At 41.0% G+C, this 21742-nt stretch overlaps 2 protein-coding genes across 3 annotated transcripts in view; both read right to left on the bottom strand.

Annotated features, from left to right (window-relative positions):
* The window catches only part of LOC100120165, a 129335-nt gene extending 127779 nt beyond the window's left edge, over positions 1 to 1556 (bottom strand). The window contains exon 1 of the mRNA XM_001603781.6: positions 1081 to 1556. The gene's annotated coding sequence lies outside the window, so the exon portion shown is untranslated. The remainder of the gene's footprint in view (positions 1 to 1080) is intronic.
* A 2593-nt stretch (positions 1557 to 4149) lies between these two features.
* The window catches only part of LOC100120223, a 121617-nt gene continuing 104024 nt past the window's right edge, over positions 4150 to 21742 (bottom strand). Inside the window, exons 5-7 of one of the 2 annotated variants that reach the window (XM_031931340.2) lie at positions 14866 to 15056; positions 7951 to 8342; positions 4150 to 5885 (exon numbers count right to left, since the gene is read on the bottom strand). In XM_031931340.2, the coding sequence (XP_031787200.1) occupies positions 5665 to 5885; positions 7951 to 8342; positions 14866 to 15056 (804 nt within the window). In that variant the 3' untranslated portion in view covers positions 4150 to 5664. Of the gene's footprint in view, positions 5886 to 7950; positions 8346 to 14865; positions 15057 to 21742 lie in introns of both variants that reach the window. The other variant, XM_031931339.2, reaches the window with a different exon arrangement.

The following is a 21742-nucleotide window of genomic DNA, read 5'->3' as shown; positions in this document are numbered from 1 at the left end:
TGTGAAGAAGGAGAGTGAGAGACTTATTGAGATTATAATGCTATAGCCGACCACGAAACGATACTCTGTGTATCTCTCATTAATATCATCGATGACGACAAGCCTATATCTTTGAGATTCTCGTTTGTCGCGACGTTGTTTTTGTTGGTTATGACTGGTGCAGAGATGAGATACTCTTGTTTTGCTGGTTGGTGTTATCTTATTCATGCTGATTTATTGAGAAGAAGCCGTGCGGTCGTGGACCTTGCATTTTAAACAACAAACAATACGACTCCAGAGAAAATACTTATCCGTTATACAATGCGCAGAATTGAAAGCAAATCCTATATTGATATCGTGTTATTTTTTCAGAAAACAACACTTTTATTATTATTGTAAATGAAATAGCTACAAGCAACGGGCTTAGCTATTCCATCAATATAGAAATCATCTCTGCAATTACGTTTTCCATCAATAAAGCTATTCTTTTTTTGTTGCTTCTTATTTCTATCTACTAAAGCGATACTGAAGAAATTTTAATTGTTCCTCTACATTCTTGTTTTTTATCCTAAAATACAATGACGAGGAAGTACACAATGTTTTCTTGAATAATGCATTAGTATTCGTAAATCGTACAGCGTCGAGCCGGAATTGCAAACCGAGTTCTCTAACGAAACAACAGAGCATCGACAGCGCACTGACAAGAGGAAGAAAAAAGTGGCGCAGAAACCCGTCAACGGTCGAAATAAAAAAAGCGTCTCTCTCATTATCTCCGCTGCGCGTCCAGCAAGACGTACACGTTGTACGTTTTCCATATATATACCCTGCATTCGGACATCCGGTTAAACGTGTCATCATAAACCGCGTTTATTTTGTTTACACATGCTTCAACGCAAAAAGATGTCAATGCATAAGTACTGAGCCTTGTGCTAGCAAGTGTATAACCTATATGTATACGCGCAAAGGGCACTTTCATACGCAGAGGGAAGAATGCACCGCACGTTCGCAGAAAGGAAAAAACTTCGCGAGTATAAAAACCGTACGTTACACCGTCGAGTCTGTCTCAGAAAACTGCTTAAAGCAGAACGTTCGCCTTCTCACCTTTCCTCAGCGATGCTCTGTCCTCTGTATAGCTGCTGCTCTAAGCTATCTCCTCGTCTTTCCTTCTCGCTACGTAAGCGTGTATGTACAGACTCACACAGACTAGAAAACACTGATGGAACCAAACACAAAACGAAAGAACTCTCCTGTTGCGCAAACTTGAGAAACTCACATCGCGATAGCGCGCATAGGTGTCTCGCGAAAGTAAAAGGAAGAGACAACGACGTTCTCTCTTCGACTCCCGAAGCATACGAATTTGGTCGCGCGAGTATTAGCGGCACACGCACCAGCTGCGGCGACGGCGACGGCGCTGGGCCAATAATAAGAGAAGAGAGAGGGCGGTCTCACGTTTCAAGCGCGCCGGCGAGTCTGAACTCGCTCTCGCGACGCTGCAGCGCCGAAAAACGAAGCTTCCCTGTCTAGAGTCAGCGCGGAACTGAGGCGCCGCCGTCGCCGCCGTCGCTGCTGCAGGCGCCAAGGCGCGAGCGCCAGAGCGCCGCGGGGTGGCCGACCGGTGAAACCCTATACTATACTTAATGTGTATATATATATATATATATATATATATACAAAGCATAGAGGAGTGCGGAGTGCGGCGGGAAGAGCCGAGAGTGAACGAACGCGTTAGCGGGCGCGCGGTTTGATTTTGAGGATTTTCGCAGTTTGCTTGTGATGCGTATTGATTTGATTTGATGCGAATGTTTGTTTTGAGGGGAACTTTTTTCGTTATTGAGGGATTATTGGATTTGGCTTGATACAGGAGAAGCTCGAAATATTGTAAGAGAGTCGGTGTGTGATAAAAGCAGGTTGCTAATGTGTTTAATAAGAATAAGAGTGCAGTGTTATTGGAAATGGGATATTTGTGTTTTAGACAAAAAACAGCGTCGGGTATACATTACCGACGGATTTACCTATATGCATATAGTATACACAGCACACGTGGAAAGGTAGACGGCGTTGAGAGAATATAGCGAGTCTGTACGACTATAAATACTCGTAAGCTGAGTTGGCGAGGTCAGTTTGTCGCATCTTATTGTATATACCTACTCAATAATTAAACTTATTTTCTTATGTATTGTTGTGCAGGCATTTAATTTGCATAATTTGTTTAATTCGATTCAATAATTCGATACATCAGCATTTAAATATTAATAAAATGTTAAAATAATCGATGATGACCTCTGTTTCTACTTCATAAAATTGATAATAAGAACTTTCAAAGATATTCATAAATAATTTTCGTTGCACTCTTCGAATTTATCGAGCGGCACCAAACGTAGTATGATTAATGCTTACCTGTTGTACTTATTATGGGAAATACTGCAAAGAAACGTTCAGGTCAAAATTTTGTCAACGTAGAAATTGTGGAGTTGTGTGCGATCACTCATGCTATTAAATGATTTCTTTTTCAAGATTGTCTTGTTTGATATTTATTCAATGTAATATTTTCTGTAAAATTTTAGTTTACTAAAATTGTCTTGTTTTAACAGAATTATTTGCAAGTATTAATTTAAGCGTAAGTTGAGCGTATGTACATACAACATACATGTATGTACGTCGTGCGATCGAGCCCTATAGCGCGAACTGTGGTTCATCCTCTTGTAGCCGCATATTCGGTGACGGATGGATTTCCCGCGGCTCTCCTTTTTCTGTAATCTCGGCTTTAGGGAGATCCGTTTGACGTAATGCAATGCTGTTAGCTGAAAAGCTGATGTTCGAGGGGAGATAGGGTCTTGTCGGTTTTGATTTATCTGTGTCAGTGTATATTTGTTGAGACTTTGATACTCTGAAATCGTTAACTAAATAGATTTTTAAGTTTTATTTTAAATACTTGTACAGTAAAATTGATTTATTTCTAGAGACAACAATAAGGAAGAGGCGATGAGCATTAGACACGTCGATTCTTGTAAAAGCTGGCATTGTTCGTCAAAATTCTTAATTGGGCTTGCTTGGAGAGTAAAGTCAAACAATAGATTTGTGGTCCGTAGACTCCTCTAACAGAGCAAAATTCTTCCAACTCCGAGGAAAATTACACGGGAATTAAGACGTACCTACTGCGGAAGATTTAACTTTTAACGAAGGGATGAACGTCATTCTAATTGCTTCGAGGATTGGCCTCTTTTGTTTGCTTTCGTTTGATGCTCTCAAATCAATATTCTATGTAATAACTATAACTCGCTGAGAGTATTATTTATTACACGCTACGTTCAAACCGTACTCGAATTGGAATCATGGACAAAATACACACAGCAATAGCGAATAATTGATCATCCCTCCAGGCTATACTTTTTCCGATCCAATATCAATTAAGCACTTGCGGCTGCGTAAACAGACGGTTTGAGAGCCGTTGTATACGTATATACATCAACGTCATACCCACACACACACACACACACAAAGGGCAGGTCGATGGCACACAAGCTTACGCACACAATGTGTATAATGTACTAACCCGTAAACTGGCGAGGGACCCTGTTGCGACCAGGCGGGTTCGTAGTGATCGAAGTGAACCGGCCTGGTTTCTCCAAGATGTGCGGCATGTCAACTGGCTTCTCGACGTACGCGACGCATTTCACCGGAGGAGGAGGTGACCCAAGGTATACGTGATGCACTTCTGGATCTATTTGATGCGTAGATGTGAATATAAAATATAATAGAAAAATAATAATAACGGAACAATGGCGAGGTTTAAAGATCGTGGGTGAACAATTTCAAGGATTATCAATTAATAGACGAAGATTAGTTAAATTATAATTTTATTCAACCATCGACAGTGTTATACAAGATATTACTCGCTGGTGCGCTATCAATTTTTATTTATACTATATTATCGTCACACTCATTCTATCATATATCCAAGCGATAATTACAGCGAGTATATACACAAATCAGTCGTAGAAAACACGCAAAGACTCCGAACGCATTATTTTCTTAAATAATTTAATTTTAATTTTACAATTGTAAACTCTTGTCGTCTCTCACTCTTTGTTAGTCGGTTCCAGGTCAGACACTAATTGACCCTTTCCGGAAGAGCGACCTGTAATAACACGCGAAATAAACTTCCCCAGAGAGATTAGGAGTTAACCCGAAGAATCCCGTGCACATCAAGGTCATCAACGATAAGAGAGAGAGCCCTAACTCTAGCTTAATCTGTATTTATATAAATTTTGGCGGGAAACATAAGAAATTCCACACTCAATTACTCTGAGTTATTTTATATTAGGTTCTTATACAGTTTATACAAGTAAACATCAGGCGATCGTAGTACATAATTGAGAATATGTTTACGCAATTATTTACATTATTTATACTAGATTTCTTACATTCATGCCGATTTATTAAAATGATCGAATGCGTAATCTTTGATGTTTACTTTGACTAGCTGTGTAATAGGAATCAAAATAAAAATGTTTGTGTTTTTATTTTTAAACTGAATTCTAGTGTTTTTACTTTCCCTGAATTCGGAAATTTTTTACGTAATTTTTTTACGTATTTTTTTACGTTTCTTAATTTCTTGCACAAATTAAAACCCAATCAAATTTATTTTATTTTTAAATAAAATCCGATCGAATTCACTTTATATAAGCAAACATAATGTATTTACTTACATTTTTCTTTTTTACGCAACGTTTTTATCATCACGAACGAACCAAAAATTACCTGGATCTTGTAGACTCTCGACGCTTAGTCATAAACATTTTGAACACCCAGAACACTTATGAGGGAACATTAAGGCCTCACTAAGATTCTGTTCCACTGGCCTTGGTAGTTGAAGATATTTACTGCTCGATATATGTGCAGAATATATCTGTAAATATCATTTTAGAACATACATGCATAAAAAATTAAAGCTGAGAATACATCCGGTTTCAAGGGCCCGGATGCCCGGATTCAGCGGAACCCCTGCAAATAGTTTTGTATCGAAAGAAGCAAACAATTTTAAGCAAGATTGGTAAACCAGAAGCTCTGTTATTCCCTAGTTAGCATCATCAGTGATTTTGAATATCTTACATAATTATTTTTTTCAAACAGGTAGTGAAAAATTTTATCATTTCTATAGTTTATGCTTTTTGAAAAAAATACAATCCATATCATTCGATCTTTTAAAATAGCAGGGACTTTTGTTAATTAGGATTTTACGGAGTATACAAACGGAGGTATATAGTTATGATTAATAAATTGATTAACTTTTTAACGTTAATGTACTACTTTTGAGTTCAGAATTATACATTAAATGCAAACAATGTGAATTTTAATGAATGGTGTATGAATTTCATTTTGCTGAAAATGTCAATACGGCGCACGTTGTATTAGCATTGAATGTAAAACCCTTGAATTGTGTGTTAATATGCATTCAATTTCCGCGAACACCAGTCACATTACTCTTAATGTACAAAGTGTAAGTATTATTGTGCAGATATTTTTAACTGTGCGCACGTTACACATCCTCACGATCCCCATCAGATCGGAAGGTGATCTTCATTATTATTATCATCGTTACCATCGTCCGTCATCATCCCAGATAGTTCCTGATTTGGAAGACGCTAACGCATACTCGTCGGCCTATGGCCTTGCCTATCTCGACTACCAGTGATAAGAAGCCGAGGTGTCAAGTTTGGTACTGCTTTCGGGACACGGACTGATGCTTCCACACCACTTGGTCTCCTTCAGGGGCGGACATGCTTTGCCACTTCGACGCGGTTTTATCACCACCCGTCGCGTCCTCTGCGTCTCGCCAACTCCACAGCTACGGCTGCACGCGCTCCAGGCGCCCCATTCGCCGACCTCGCAGTCCCTTGGCGGTCCTGTAATCATACGAGGAAATTGATGTTTAAAATACGCTTTTGAACGATTTAGTGTATCTTTGAGTAACTCGACTCGGGGATAACCGGCAGCATTCAGGACCACGAATAGGGTGTACTCATTAATTATTCTGAACATGAAAAATACCACAGACATAAACTCAGTGTAAACGAGCGCTTATATTCTACTATCGACTAATAAAATAGCTTCGAACCCTATCGTAATTCAAGCAAAACAAAAATGCCGTGAGGTACACACAGCACTCCGGCTGTATAACTCAAGCACGCACCATAAACCCTCGAACGTCCGGTGCGCTCGGGCATCGCAAATAAATAAAGCCGCACCTGCTCTCGACCGTAGATATCTCCCAGAGGTACAGCGGGCAGCCCATCTTCTTCGGCGGCTCTCCTATCTAGTGCCGTCTGCAAACGGAATCACGCCCCTTCCTCCTACGCTACTCACTTTCCTTTTCTCCTCTCCTTTCGCGAATATAACCGCAATCTTCCTTGCCGGTCCCATGCGGGACGAAAGCTGACGTGCAAAAACTCAAGGAGAGGGAGCAAATTAGAATCGAGGTGCCTATATAATTTTGAGAATTTGAACCTACATAAAAGTATCAGCAAGTTCTGCACTTATTGACTCGACAGACGAGAGGAGAAAGCGATTGTAGTATGATTTACGATTCAATATCGAGTATTTTGATGGCTTTTAAGAAGAGAGTCGCGAGCCTTGCATCTTTGAGTCGAACAGCTGCTCCGACACAGCAAAGGAATACGAGCTCAGTACAATAGACAAAGTTAAAGGAGTAGCGAGAGAGAGAGAGAGACAGAGAGAGAGAGAGAGAGAGAGAGAGAGAGAGACAGAGAGAGAGAGAGAGAGAGAGAGAGAGAGAGAGAGAGAGAGAGGGAAAAGGTTAGGGGCTGACAGCAAGGGGTATACGGTCGCTTTGATCCCTCATGCGCGAAACATGGCTATTGAACGGGGGAGCTTGCTTTCCTCCCAAGTTCTATAAATAATAAAAAAAATGCGAGGGAGCCTGTACTTCGAGCGCGTAAACGAATCAGTGCGTATAACGTCGCTTATTTTTCCTTTTATTTTGCCGAGGTCAATTCGCGACGGCGAAAGTTGGAAGAGCACACGCAGTGCACAGCGGAGTAGAACGAAAAAAAAAAAAAATAAACGAGAAGAAAAAGCGCGTGAAAGCGATCGTGCGCACAGTGGGTCCACGGCGACACTAGTTTTCGGTTCGCCGGTGATTCGTGCGCCTATACGGATGTTACACACGAGTATTTGCGCGCTTCGGTGCTTCGTTCTCTAGAGCAAATGCGATGTGCGGAGAATCGTATTCGCCGAATGACTGAACTGAAGGATACGATGGATTTTTTCCAATCAGTTTGCGTCGCACTGGTTCTTTTCCACGTTTCCAGGAATTTCGTGTCGTAGATACGGTACAGTGTCGAGTGTCGCTGATTCTCAGAAGACGAGATCCGTGTTGTAACGTCAAAAAGAAAGAAGCAGCTGTGGTATAGGGTGGCTCAAGAACTATAATTGAAATTTGATATTCGCGAACTTTTTCAAGAGCTATAAAATTACGCGTCTTTTTAGGATTCTGGAATAAATGAAAATTACTCGTGATTCGCACTTTTTCGAACAATAAACGTATCTTATTTCAGCCCGACGCTAGAATACGTTCTAATAATTTGGTTTACATACCTTTTATATGGCAGTATTATAATTCTCAATTTAATCGATGTTGGTGTACCTCCTGCCTATAAACAATAGCAGAGAAAACACGCTTTTGCTTTCACACAGTCAGAGAGAATATACAACTCGAGAGAGACAGAGAGCTCGGCTTACTCTATATTGCGAATAATATGTTGGAACTTGAGTAACTTTTCTCAGTAATGCATGTTGTTGCGGAGCGTGTTTTCCTAAATCCTATTATCTATTAAGTCTTATGCCCAAAACAGATTATTGCATCTGTTTTGCATTTGTCACAAACACAACTGTCATACGTTCAATAAATCGTCTATAAAAGAAGAATAATATACACAGAGCAATACTCACGAGTCTTCGGTCGCTTTCTCTGGTGCTTGTCCCGATACCTGCGCTGGTGATCGATCGAGTTACTCGTCGCGTTTCTCCAGGCGGATATGGCTTTGCCGTTACCAACAGTGACATTGACGATCTTCCTCTGGATATCCTCGTAGATGTGGGCCTTTTGCGCCTGTGCACTTGTCCTCGCCGCCTGGTAGTATGGCCAGGACTGCTTTGGCTCAGGTGCGCTGATTGTCGTCGTCGTCGTTGTCGTCGTCGTTGTAGGAGGTGTCGCTGCTACTCGGCCGCGTTCGATGTTCCCGTAGGATGAGGCGATGCTGTCGATTATCGCGGCCTTACTGGCCTGTCCTGTCAGTTGCTGCTGTTGCTGCTCTTCGCGTCCGTTGTTGGGCGTCCAGTATCTACTGAAATAACAGTTAAAAAGCGCGGTTACGAAAAATATGGTGTGTACCAAATGTTAAGAGAACTTTTTCAACTTCCAAGCACACTTGCGTTGGTTTGACGCCTTTGAGCAATGTTTGTAGCAACGTAAGTAGACACAATAAAGTGATTCAAAAATTAAATTAATAAGCGAGACTGTGCCACATTCAGCAACACTTAATACTGGTTATGCAGAAAAAAAAAGATAATTAGGACAGAATAATTCAAGAGCTACAAGCATAATTAGTATTTACTGCTTCGCGCAAAAATAATTAGCGCGCAGCACTCGAGCATAAAGAGTGTTTTACAAAAATTTCATAGTCACTTTTATCATTCCACCGGTTCAGATTTATGATTTCCGCGTAGTTTATCAATTGTAATCTCTCGCGCTCCTGCAACGGGCATTTGAGGGTAAATATTTAAATTATTATAATCGGTTAATGCGGCCCTGCTAAATTTACTAACGCATACCCTGGTAGAAATGTTAACGGTTAATAAGCTAAGTTTTAAGATACTTAGCTAAGTTGTGGTTAACGATTTAACTAAATAAACATTTAACCTTTATAAATGAATAGATATGACGCATTAACTCATGATAAAACAAAACTTTTTCTTGAAATTTATCAAATGACTTTTACAATCCAAAAATTGTAGAAAAATACGTTACAATCATAAAAAATCCAAATATTCGTAATAAGACATATATACGTTTTAATGCCAAAAAAAGGGAAAAACAATTTTGAACTTAATAATAATACTGATGTGGTATTGAAGATACGCATCGCTAAAATATGAGCAATATTTTAATTAATTTTTTTACATTAAATTTTGATAAAACTGGCCAATTAAACTTAACTTTTTAACGAATTTCAACCGTTAATTTTCTACCAGGGTAATAACTCGATATTTATATGTTGGCTGCGCATAACAATGTGGATGTTATAATTTATGCACGATTTCCGCGCTCGATGGAGTTTATGCGCGCGGCCCCGTTAGTGAGGCTGCGTTGTTCTTTTCATCAAGCTATGCGCGTGATGTCATTATTATCCTTGTCGTCGTCGTTTATTCTGAAATACGTAATGGGTCACCGGGTGAATTATTAGGGAAATGTGCTTTGATCGATATCGATAAAAATCTATTACTTAGGTTACTTTGCGTCATTGGCAACGGCAGTACGAGTTTACGATACAATTTTAATTTTAAGTGATATTTAATATTATATTTATCATAAGTCTCATGGTCTTTTTATCATCTCTGAGGCTAATTGACCTTCTATTGCTCAAACACAAACTAACGTGATTTTATTAAGAAAAATGTGTTTTTAGATTGCTGTTGTCTTTAGCATTGAATAACATACTTTAGTATAGTGTGGCCTAAGTTGTATAGTCTACAGTTGATCAAATATTAAAAAATAAGGATTCGGAACGATCTCTACCTTAAAAGAAACAGACAGGTCTGATTATCGAAGTCTGACAAGTTCCACGCTTTTCTACTGATTTTTTTAACGTGTGTCTAATATTTTTTTCATATTTTTGGAACTAAAAAAATACTCTTGTGTAATATTCAAAAAGAAAATGGGAAACACAAACGTGAATTTTGCACTTAAAAACTTATACTTTGTAGGGCAATGTTTACAAGTGAATAAATTGCATTGAAAGTTACAAAATGGAGTTCCTGCTATTTGCAGTTGTGACGATGCTGCAACGGGATGAATAATCGAGCCAGGCTAGATTAGGAGAAACTACGGCTGTCCAAATACGACAATTTTGATTGTGGTTAGCCGCAATTCAGTTGGATTTAATTAAAACTGGACCACCTCAATGGACGAATTATGCATAAATTAGAAGAGTGTGGCGTTGTTGACGACGCGCAACAACCTATTCGTTCACAGAAGGGTAAGAGAAGTAGACATCTAGTTGAAAAGATGTATTGTTATGAATATTAATTACAGTGGCATGTGTATAAGTAATAACATATTCAACTAGTTGTCATTAAATGTTGTAATTTTCATAAAAACGTTATTAAAAATTAACAAATAGCATTAGATTAATATATGACTGTAATCGTTAATATGAATGTAGATTGTAACTATAATGTAAATCACGTAATTTAATGATGATAAAGCATTGAATACGATTTTTATTCATCGAGATCTCGCTGCTTAATCGAATCGCTATTGAAATATGCGTTGTAGTTTAGAATAGTAATGAATGTCGAACAGTTCACAGAAAATCTAATTATGACTATCGTCTATATAGTTCTCGTCTGAATATTTCACATCATTGTCATTCCTGTCCATACATACAACTGATTTAAGTACAGAAATAGTTTCATTTTGCTTCATCACTATATCAAACTATCCTCGACTATTACATTACTAAAATGCAGCGTCAATCCAACATTAAAAACGCAATTTAAGAGCACGTTTTTCCACCTCCAAAAAAGAGTGCATATAGAAGTTCGATGAATGGAGAGTTCGAGAAGAGCTATGGGCTCTCCCTCCCGGCAAGTTCGTGGAAAATGCAGGCAATCACAGGATATACTTGTAAACCGCGACAATTTATGCATAGCTTTTCCAGTCGCCCCCGCCATAATGCATTCGCGCAGGTATTTTGTTCGTGTGGCGGGCTGTGCGGTTAGTCGTACGCTCGTTTTGCCGTGCTTCGAGCCATCGCCAGCCACTGCACTGACGTCCCAGGAATATACATCGAAATCGGAATGAAACCGTGAATAATAAAGCACGAAAACAACATTGAATTCGAAAAATACGACGTTGCTTTGCTGCTGTATACATTTTTCGGGGTAGTGGGAATCAAACCTTTTATTTTTAATAGAGGCATTTTTGAAGGATACTACGTTACTGATGGAGTTCAATTTCATTTGAAAAAAAGAGAAATCGGATTGTTTTTCATTATTAAACATTCCAGCGTTGGAATTTCTATCGGACTCTGATCAAATTTCGATTGCTCCATTCCAAAAACTGCATGCGCCATAAAATAAAAAATGTGGGATGTAGTCGCTGTTCAAGTAATTTCTAGGAAGCCACACGTATCTGTACGAGAATGAAATCATTGCGGAGTCGAGTCAGCTTATTCGCAACTTAAATTGCACAATTATAGGCTTTGCGCAAGAAGCCGAACAATTAACCCGTTCGAATGCGTTGCAGGGCAGCGTAAGCTGCGGGTGTAAAAAGTCGGCTAAAATAGTTCTTACTCCAAGAGAGTATATGCGCGGTAACCGTCGGCTTCTGCGTTTATTCGTGTGCAGTGTATACGCATAGGCTGTATGAAAACAAGAAAAGGAGCAATTATGTTTCAATTGCTCTCCGCTGAATAGAGTTAACAAAGAATTGACGCACTCGTTTAGTGCGTGCAACATACTAGAGAGCGTTTCCGTATCGAGAGTATCACGCAATTTTGAAGAAGTATTTGTAGAACAGCTTTATCTCCGAAAAGCAGAAAATTGCGCGTATAGGTGTACCATTAGGCAAAGCTATTGCTAATAGAAAGCTTTTATATGTATATTGTATCGATCGAAGGGAGGAATAAAGGAAGGCAATCGCATTCCGTCAGTTCCAGAAACACAACACAGCAGTAAAGCAGCAGCAGCAGTAGTGCTGGAATCGATTGAACGGTAAGTGAGACCTGCATCCAGATCGAAATTACAGTAATGATTCGCTGAGTCAAGGCTCGAATAACGGAGGAAGAGAAAATAACAAATTAACTCTTTCGTACCTCTGATGCATTCGAATTCAACGTTGATTATTTCTCTTCGCGGAGCAAGCACAATCGACCCGCATGGCTACATACTCAGAAGCTGAGACATAAAGGCTCGATGTTACAGAGACAGAGAATAGGAGGGACACACAACACACTGCTGTTGTGTATCCAGTGCAACGATAGGTCATATCGCGGCTGAACGTACGGTTCGCCTTGTGCGGACATCATCGCGATAAGGCCGTGAAAGAGGGAGAAAAAGGGAGAAAGCTGAGCAAGCGAGTCACATACACTATATACACTGACAATGAGATATAGAGAAACAGAAAGAGAGTACACACATGCTCGTCTTTCTTCTCATGGATCTCCTCCTGACGCTGGAAGTGCCGGAAATGAGCAGTTCCTTAAGTGTAAGAAGAAGCAGAAGCAGAAGAAGAGAAGAAGAAGAAGAAGAAAGCGAGGAGGACAGCGATAGCGACTTATCGGGTGAAGGTGACTTTATGTGCCCGACGCGACATGTGTGTGCGCTAGCCGATTGACCTGGATTCTACTCGATCTCGGCGCGGCTTCTTAAAATCGGAAAAATTGTCTCCTCCGGATCTCGAGATTCTCCGAGTCCCAAGCAGATTCAATCTCTTGGTCACTCTCTCCATCTCTCTCCCTTTCTCCCTCTCTCTATCTCTCAGCTGTCTTTTTTCTTTTTTTTTCGATAAATACGACTTATGGCTATTTGGTGACAAATATTGTTAGGGCTATCTCGGGGATTATTATGTGAAGAAAAATAATTTCAATTCGGACAGTACTGCGGATCTAACTTACGGGGTATTGAATTGAATGAAAGGCATCGAATATATATATATATATATATATATATATATATATATATATTTGAGAAACTGATATACTAAACTAAATCAGTGTTACTAGACTTCAACTCAAAGTAGGAAAGGCTCTATACCAAGGAATATTTTCCGTCCTAACCTATGACGAGTTATACGTTGAGCTGTGATCACCCGTGAAATGATAAAGAACCTAATCAAAGTCTTCCACCAGATAAGCAATAGCTTGGTCGGGAAATAAATTTCATTCACCATTTGCTGGTTCGTCGTTTCATTTGTAAGGATTTCAGCGCGGTGTCGAAAAACGCCAAACGAGCAGGACATCTTCTCTCGGGCTTCGAGAATGAGGTCGAGAAAATGGGGTGTGTAAGCCCTTTTAAAAAAAAAAGAATCACGTAGTCACCCTCTGGGGATAAGAGCTGTAAAAATGAAACGAACGCGGGATAAGAGAAATGAAAAAAAGAGAAGAGAATTGTGAGAGGCTGATGTATGTTTATGGGCGGAGAAATGCCGAAGGAGTTTGGCAAACGGCAGGTCGCGTCATGAAAGAAAATGAAGAGAAGCCCATGAGTAAAATGGGATCCTCGCACATCATCTTATGGTTTTTTGCCTCGTCGAGCGTATAGTACGCACGAGTGAGCTCTTCCACGCCGTTTACTTGTGGAAACGTCAGCGCCTCACGCGTGATTCCAGAGCAATATGTATATACAGCCATGTGGACCCATTGTCACCCAAACGGGAGCTCTTACTATGGTTATGCTCTTCAAGAGAATTTAAAAGTTCTGTAAACTGCAAATAACATCATACGAGAATCTATTACATACAGTTTTTGGAAGCAATATTTGAACAGTTTGCTATGTTGCATAAGAGTAAAATAATTAATACACCCAGTTATGTCGGAAGGCCATTTCATCCGATTAAAAAGTATGAAAATCACGCAATGGTCAAAGACAGTTAACGCAGGCTTGCTTCCGTCGACAATACACTCAGAACATTTACGCCCAGCAGTATGGTCCATTCACAGTGTGGAGGCAAAGATGCGTGACGAAACGGTCGGAAGCTCGTTTATCCCTTCCAAGTGTGACTCTCGCGTTTCCTCTTTGGCACTGGAGTCCTGTTGGCTGGCTACCGTCGCATTTCGTTAATGAATTTTTTCCATTACATCCCTTTTTATGGACAGTACAGCTCCCAGGACCTTTAAGCGAGGGATTCTCAGACGAGAAAAGCTTTATCATGGTTTTGTACCTGACTGGGGGAGGATACATCGCATTGGCGCGGTCTTTTATAATACCCAGTGCTTTGTCGGAATATGTAAGCCGGGAGTTTTATGATTGAACGTAAAAGAGAAGCTTCTTTAAAGGTCTCGCTCATAAATAGATTTCCCGGTGCTCTGATGCGGAGTTACTGAACGTTAATACGTGGAAAAGCTTCAATCTGTTTTATTAGTGCAGTGTATCGATTAGCTTTGCGGTGCATGCTTATTTTATTGAGCTTACTGAAAACACTGTTTCTATGTTTCGCAACCTCACTCATAGTTTTAAAAAATAAAAAGTAAAATTCCACAAACACACACACCACTAGAAAGCGCATTGAGGTATACAACAGCACAAGCGAAGTAAACAGAGTCAGTTGCGCGCGCGCATTTCGCCGATAAAGCAGTTTGACGTTCTGGTAATTTCTTTTTGGCTTTTTCAAAAGAGAGACCGTGCCGCCGTCTCTCTTACTCCCCGACATGGATCTCCGAGGCCATAGCCTTATCGAGTCCCGAGATCCTGGGGGGGGGGGGAAGAAGCATTATAGAAGCAGTATCGACACAGACGAAACAGAGAGCAGAAGGCGAAAAATGGCTACACGCAGAGGCAGGGAACAAGGGATAAACAGCGAGAGACACGAAGGACAGCACGAAGAGGAGAAGTAGAAGAAGAGGAAGAAGCAGAAGGTAGGATTACCTGTATCTCTGGGTTTCCATCTCCCTGCGCTCCTCGGCTATGGCCTCGCTCAAGTCTCGGTTCGGATCGATTCCTCGGGGGGTCGGCCCCGAGTAGCCAGCTACGCCGTTCGACAGTAGATTCTCGCTGCTGACGAATTCCATTTCCACGTCGTCCTCGTGGTACGTCTCCGTTAGGGTGTACTCCCGCAGCTGGAAAAAGAGCAGACACTGATTTTATTTCACTGCTGTTCATGTATATAGATATAGTAACTGAAAAGCAAAGCTGCTCCGATCGACTTTGACTTTCCCGCGAATTTTTAATACCGGATTAATAGCAGTGTGATATGATTTTATTAATGTGAACGTTGATGCTGTTTTGTAGAGCGTAATCAACACTATTCGGAAAGCATATAAGCTTCTTTTTCAATATACGGTCGAATTGCGTACATTGCAGCTCTTCAACTCGCTTTGAAAAGCTTTTACGTGCGATGCCATATTCATCACTTTTTTCGCAAAAAGTTTTTTATGAAGTTGGTTTTTCCAACGGCTTGTATTTCTGTTCGTACGGAGCTAAAAAAAGGAAAATTATTCACCGCAACGTGGCGTAGTCTACGTTTTCGTAAACTAAATTAAATTTGATACCGACCATCCATCTATGTACCGATGTATGTATTTTCTGATGTTCACTTATATGTCGCACACACATACGCAAAGCTTAATGCAGAAGAAAACGAAAAAGAAAAGAAAGTCCATGCGTACACATAAGGAAATAATAACCGTAACTTTTGTTGCTCGACGTCTGAAAAAAGTAATGTCAGTCCTGGACGTCTTACACAAGGGGTAATTTGTAGGTAGTTTGTCGCTTCTAAGGAACCTCGCAACACATTTATATGTGCCCACGTGTACTGGCTAAGAAAAATTGAAACGAATTCGTGATTCCGTCAACGCTGCTAATCCAATTGCCCGGTGACTTTTTGCGAGACCTTTCGCTGTTTTTTGCCCTCAAGCGGATCCAGTGTCCCCCAAAATGGCCGGCTTTCGCATCCTCATACCTTTCGCCCTCTCTCGTTCTTCTTTGTGTATACGATTATGTATTTTCCCTCGGACGCCGCTATCTTACTCGCTTCCTCCCTTGGCTTTTGTCTCTTTTTGTCCTCTATTTCTGTTTCTTGTGCCCGCCTGAAGGGAGAAAGAGAGAGAGAGAGAGAGAGAGAGAGAGAGAGAGAGAGAGAGAGAGACTGTGCTTTTGTGCTGAACCTATACTATCTAAATTGTCCCGGCTTATCATCAGCCACACGCTTTGCTGTTCGCCTTTTGTATTCGTCTCTCTTCTGCTATTATATTATTGTTGGTATTTTCGCACTACACGAATACATCATTATTGTCTTATTTTTCCTGTCTGCCTATAATTTATTACCAGCAACTATTTCGAGCGTGTATGAGTGTGTGGTTCCTCCGCAATTTGACTTGTTTCCCCTCAGCGTTATACGACATCCTTTTCCCATTTGTTTGTCTACGTCCCCTAACCTACTCTCTCTTCTTTTCGTACACTCTCTACTAACGCGTGACTCTATTTATCTCCGTCGCTCCCTTTTTTGTATACACAGATACTTTTCCAGCGTATCTTTTTGTTATTTTTTTCATGAATCCTTGATACAAAATAAACAACTACGCAGCCTTCGGTGTATGATATTGGGAAAAATTGATACTTCAGCATAAAACAATCAAATTATTCACTGCAGCTGACCTGCATTTTCATTCGGTCCACTATCTCGGCTTCTCTTATTTGCTGCGTCTTTTCTCTCTTTCCTTTTCTCTTTATCTGGTTTTCTGTATACACAGCAAAGCCACGAAGAAAACAAGGACGAGCGAGTATGTCAGTCGATTAAAGGCAATGAGACTTTACGGTCGTTTACCGTCGTGCGCATTTTTACGTCTATAAACGTCTTTCGAAGCTCTAAAGTTTTTTTTATTTGATGGAAACATCAGTAACACTCATCTGATAACACGATCGGCAACAGTGCCGAATTTCTGCGTGCCCACGCTTCCACCAACCACTCGAGCTTGAAACCGTTCCTACCTATATAACAAAATTGAACCGTGAGCTTATTAAAGTTCAATTGATAGATCCTTGGCGTTGATGCAAGAGCATGCTCTCCAATTAATGTAATATTCGATCGATTTTCCAGGACGCGCGCGACGCTACGTGACTGTGTATATGTCACAGTTATATCCCCTCTCGCTCCGGGACATCTGCGCAGCAGTATGGCTGGTACTCTCTCTCAATGATAAAAAATCAAAGAGCACAATCGCGCGCATATATGATTGATCTAATACTGTATTATAATACTCTCGATCGTGGTCTTCAAATATATACTATTCTCGTCATTAAAATAATAACGAAGCAAGCATTCGACACACTGCAGCTCTTCAAAGCTGTTATATTTAAAGTCTCTCGGAGAGAGGAATTTCAATCCGCGCGCGGAACGATAACGATCTCTTCCAGCTGCACTTGCGTCATCACGGCGTCTTGTCTCGGGCCGTGCCACTACTATACTCGTCGGCGCAAAAGCGGATGAGTTGCATTTGCGGGGAAGCGACAGCAGATGAAACGCTCGCCCGCTCGCGCCATAACCCAGATTCGCAAAGGTTCTCTCTCTCTCTCTCTCTCTCTCTCTCTCTCTCTCTCTCTCTCTCTCTCTCTCTCTCTCTCTCTCTCTCTCTCTCTATGCACTGCACTCGCTGTGGGTCGAGTCGGCAAAGTCCAAAGTGGTTAGAGAACTTGGCCGTATCGCATAAGCTCAACGGGAAGGCTTGTTATGCATTAGCTCTGAAGATTATCATTGAGTCCTGCTACACTGTCGGCGGCGAAACTCTTTGAATCCAATCGTGTTATGTCATGCCTATACTTATTTAGGAAAGAACGACATTTCGCGTTAATAGAGAGGTTGAAGTGAATTACGAACTTGATTGCTGTGCAGTCGATTTTGGGAGTGCACAAGATTTGTCAGTTGTGAGAGAATTTGATTTGGGTTGTGTCCTCTGTTGGTCAGTGTTGACAAGGACTGTTTGAATTGTTCTGCAAAGCTCGGAAAAGGATTCTCTCGCGTGTTCAGAGGTTTGGTTTGTTTTAGACATCATTCGTGTAGTGAATTCACATTTCAGTGGAGATATACATTTAATCAAAGCTTAGCGATGCAGGCGTTTCTACAAATTCATGTTTAATATATCCGAATTAATAAAACTCAATATGCTGCAGATTTAATTAATTTTCAATTAAACGTATTTTTGAAAGTCAAAAAGCTGACAAACTACATGATATACCTACGTATATGAAATATTTATATATATAGCAAAGACTAATGCTGGATATTCAAAGCATTCCTACTCTAGAAGAGAGAGGAAACATCATTATATTCGTTCACTGATTGGTCGTCGATTGGCCAATAAAATTACGAGATAGATGTCGGGACGCGCGTGATAGTTTGTTTCTAACCTATAAAAATGTTTAATATAAAGCAGAGCGCGCGAAGTGCATACCGATCTATTGTAGCGAAGCAATAATATAAGCCGTTAACCCTGGTATAAAATTCCAAGTGCAGAACAATTGATTTTTCGCTTCGACAGAATCGAGCCCCGCAAAAGTCTGAGGTCTCGGATGAGCCCTTAGCATGGATGAGGTATGACGGAGAATGCGTCTAGCACGAGTGCACTTCGGTCTCTCGGCGCTCGCGTCTTGGGAATAGCGAAAGAGCCGTGCGCGCGAAAGAACGTCTCCCTCCTTCGTATACGGGGGCAGAAGAACCCCCAAGACTGGCTGCTTTTGATAATAATGTCGGCAGGGAAAGAGAGAAAGAGAGACTCGATGGCGTAAGCCGATTCGGGTGGATATTCATTTTTCTGCGGTCAAGTCGCTTCTACATGTACTTCCTGGAAAGCTCAGGTAGACTAGCTGCTATCTATACACCACGTCTCGACGTTATCATCATTGTTATTGCTTACTATTGTTGTTGTAGAGCACTGTAGCTTCGGAGAATTTTATAGAAATACCTGATATTATTTTCTCTTATCTCGCGTTTCGATAACATTCCATGCGTTAATAAAGCAATTTCTAACTTTTAATCCTAAAAATTTACAGATTTCAAATCAAAATCATACCTAGCTAATATGCGCTCAATCCTGATTAAACACCAACATCCTTCTCAGTGTACGTAAGCTCGCAAAACCACGAGAGTTTACGCAGAGAAGTATGATTCTGACAAAGTATTTTCTCGTCCACGAACAGCTTTTTCATTTAAAAAAGTGCATTAAAACACTCATTAATGCTGCTCTCGACACTCATAGCTTTTCCAAGTGTAGGTGCGCCAAGATTCTGACGTAAAGCAATTTTGGTGGGTTGAAAAATGTTATACTTTATGAAGAATTCAGTGCGTGCGCTGCGCTATGCAATTTAAATAATTCAATTTTCCGACTTCACCAACCCTTCGCTGTCCGGACGCACAATCCGACGGTCATCCCTCGAGTTTTTAAAAATATAATCCAATGAAGCGTCGGGAAATCCGGTCAAAAATTAATTTGACAAAAGCGGTTGTTAACATTACTCTATGTATTTCGTAATTCATTTCACCAAACTTTCCGTACACAAACTGAATCTCCGCGTGTATTTTCAAATACCATAAATACTGTACTGCTGAAACTCGAAACCACCGGCTATTTCCTCGACACCCACATCCGCCCGAACTAATATCATCGGGCGCGAAAAGTTAAATAGAGTTGCGCACGTATTAGAGGTGGATAGCCGGAGAGAGGGACGCATAAAGCGAGCACGTGTGCGCAAAGCGAGGAGAGCGAGGGGGCGAGAATAAGAAGAGCAAGAAAGAGATACGACGTTCTTACCGGCTTCGCCCCGCTCTAGCTACGTGACACGAGGTGGCTGACAAAATTAACAACGCGCGTACACACACACTCATGTCCCACGCCGATGGCTGACTTGCACATATGGCTGTTCTAAATATAGAACCAGTCTACGACTTTCACTCTTGCCACGAGTGGAATCAGACCTGGAATGTACGTGATTCCGCTGTTTTAAAATGAGCAGAGTGAGCTTGTATATTTCATGATAGGATCAAAGTGATTCTACTTAACAGTTTGATTTTTGTAATAAGGAACCGATTCGCTTGAAAAAATTTTTCGGCCAAACTAAATTCACGCAATAAGAGTCGATATGAAATTCAGAGCTCTACTGCAGTCATTCGATTCGCATCGAATGCAGTCGACGCTGTTGGTACTGCAGCTGTCTAGCCACTGGAGCGTCACGACCCGGCTGTCTATGTACGGAAGTCGCTGCAAATCCGTCCAATCTTTTACCGCGAGACGTGATATAAAAGCTCGCGTACACTCTCCGCTCCGGCCACTTAACACGGACCACGTACGCGTAGCTGCTGCGCAGGGAGGAGGAGGGAAAAAAGCTCGACCGCGCGAGAGCATGAAGATGGACGGGTGGACTCTTTTTTTCTTTCTGGATGCGCGGCGGAGGGCACGTGTGAAAGTGACGAGTAATTTGCTTCTGTTGCCAAGTTGGAGTTATTACTCCGCAAGCGGAGATGCGCCTTTTGACTGTTTTCCAGAGCCCTCATCTGGTGGGTGAAACGCTTCGCTAATCAAGTGCAGTTTTCGCTAAAGGAGAACGTTGTTCTCTCGGTCGAAACGTCGTTTCAATGAGGTGACACACAGAGACAAAGAGTACAAACGATACGACTCTCTAGAAATAAGGTCATATCTCGCTTCGTTAATTATGCAATGCCGTGCGCGACAGAAAAGAATAAAAGCGTCGTTCAGAAGACATCTGTGTGCGCACTGGGTCGCAAACTTCGTCAATAGTAGTAACGAGATGAGTCTAATTAGCGCGACGGTATAGCAACATAATCTCGAGATGAAAAATGATTTTTCAGAGAGGTGATTCAGGCGCGAAACTCACAGTAATTGGATCGGGCTTATGTGCGATTGAGAGCCTCAGAGATCATTAAGCTCCTCCATATCTCTATATCTACCGATCGTAAAACGCGGCGCACACGCGTTCAAGCGAGTCAATCGCAGTCGCTATAGTAACTTTGCTGATGCTCGCGAAGCTTTAGTCTTCTTTGATGACGCGCGTATTTATACTTAACTTAACTTAACTTATTACTTACGTAATCATACTTGCTGTCTCCCGTTTATTTTCTTGGTGGATTGGAATTACATCGATGAGAACAATATGTAGAGTTTTTTTTTGCAAAAAGACAAATTAGTTCTCATCAGCAATTCACTCGAGAACTATAGCCAAAAGCTCGGATGCCACACGGACGGAGTCGAAGAGACGTATGTGGCCCGATGAAAAGAGAATAAATGGCTAGAAGTAGATGGCCGCGAGATGGGCGAGAGCAGCCAGCCAGACTGGCCGGTATTGAGCTGGAAAACCGAATATTGGATCCCGAATGAAGCAACGCATTTTTTATGGTGGGTGCTGACCTGTCCCAGTCGTCTCGTGCTCTTCACATTTTTTCTCTGTCTTTCGGCCCCGAGATGCGCTTAACTCTCTCGCTAACTCAATTAGAGCTAATGATACGGACTTTTTCCGCGGAATGATATGCGATTGAATTTCTCGGTTTGATTAAATTTTTCGTTTAGCGAGTTGCCGATGTACGCACCAACTCGTTAATTCATTCACGTATACCTGTACGTATGATGTCAATTAAACTGAAGAGCTTACTGACCTCGTATACGTTATTTTTATGATAAATATGACAAGTTGCGCATATGAAATGCAGCTTATTGAATAAATTGAGAAAATTAAAGAAAATGAGAGTTGCGGCTCGAATTTTTGCATTTGAAAACAAATCACTTTCAGCGAGCGAAGA

Source organism: Nasonia vitripennis, chromosome 5 (assembly GCF_009193385.2).
Source record: "Nasonia vitripennis strain AsymCx chromosome 5, Nvit_psr_1.1, whole genome shotgun sequence".
Classification (NCBI taxonomy): Eukaryota; Metazoa; Arthropoda; class Insecta; order Hymenoptera; family Pteromalidae; genus Nasonia; species Nasonia vitripennis.
The sequence above is the reverse complement of the archived record's forward strand: the minus strand, read 5'-3'. Positions and strand labels throughout refer to the sequence as shown.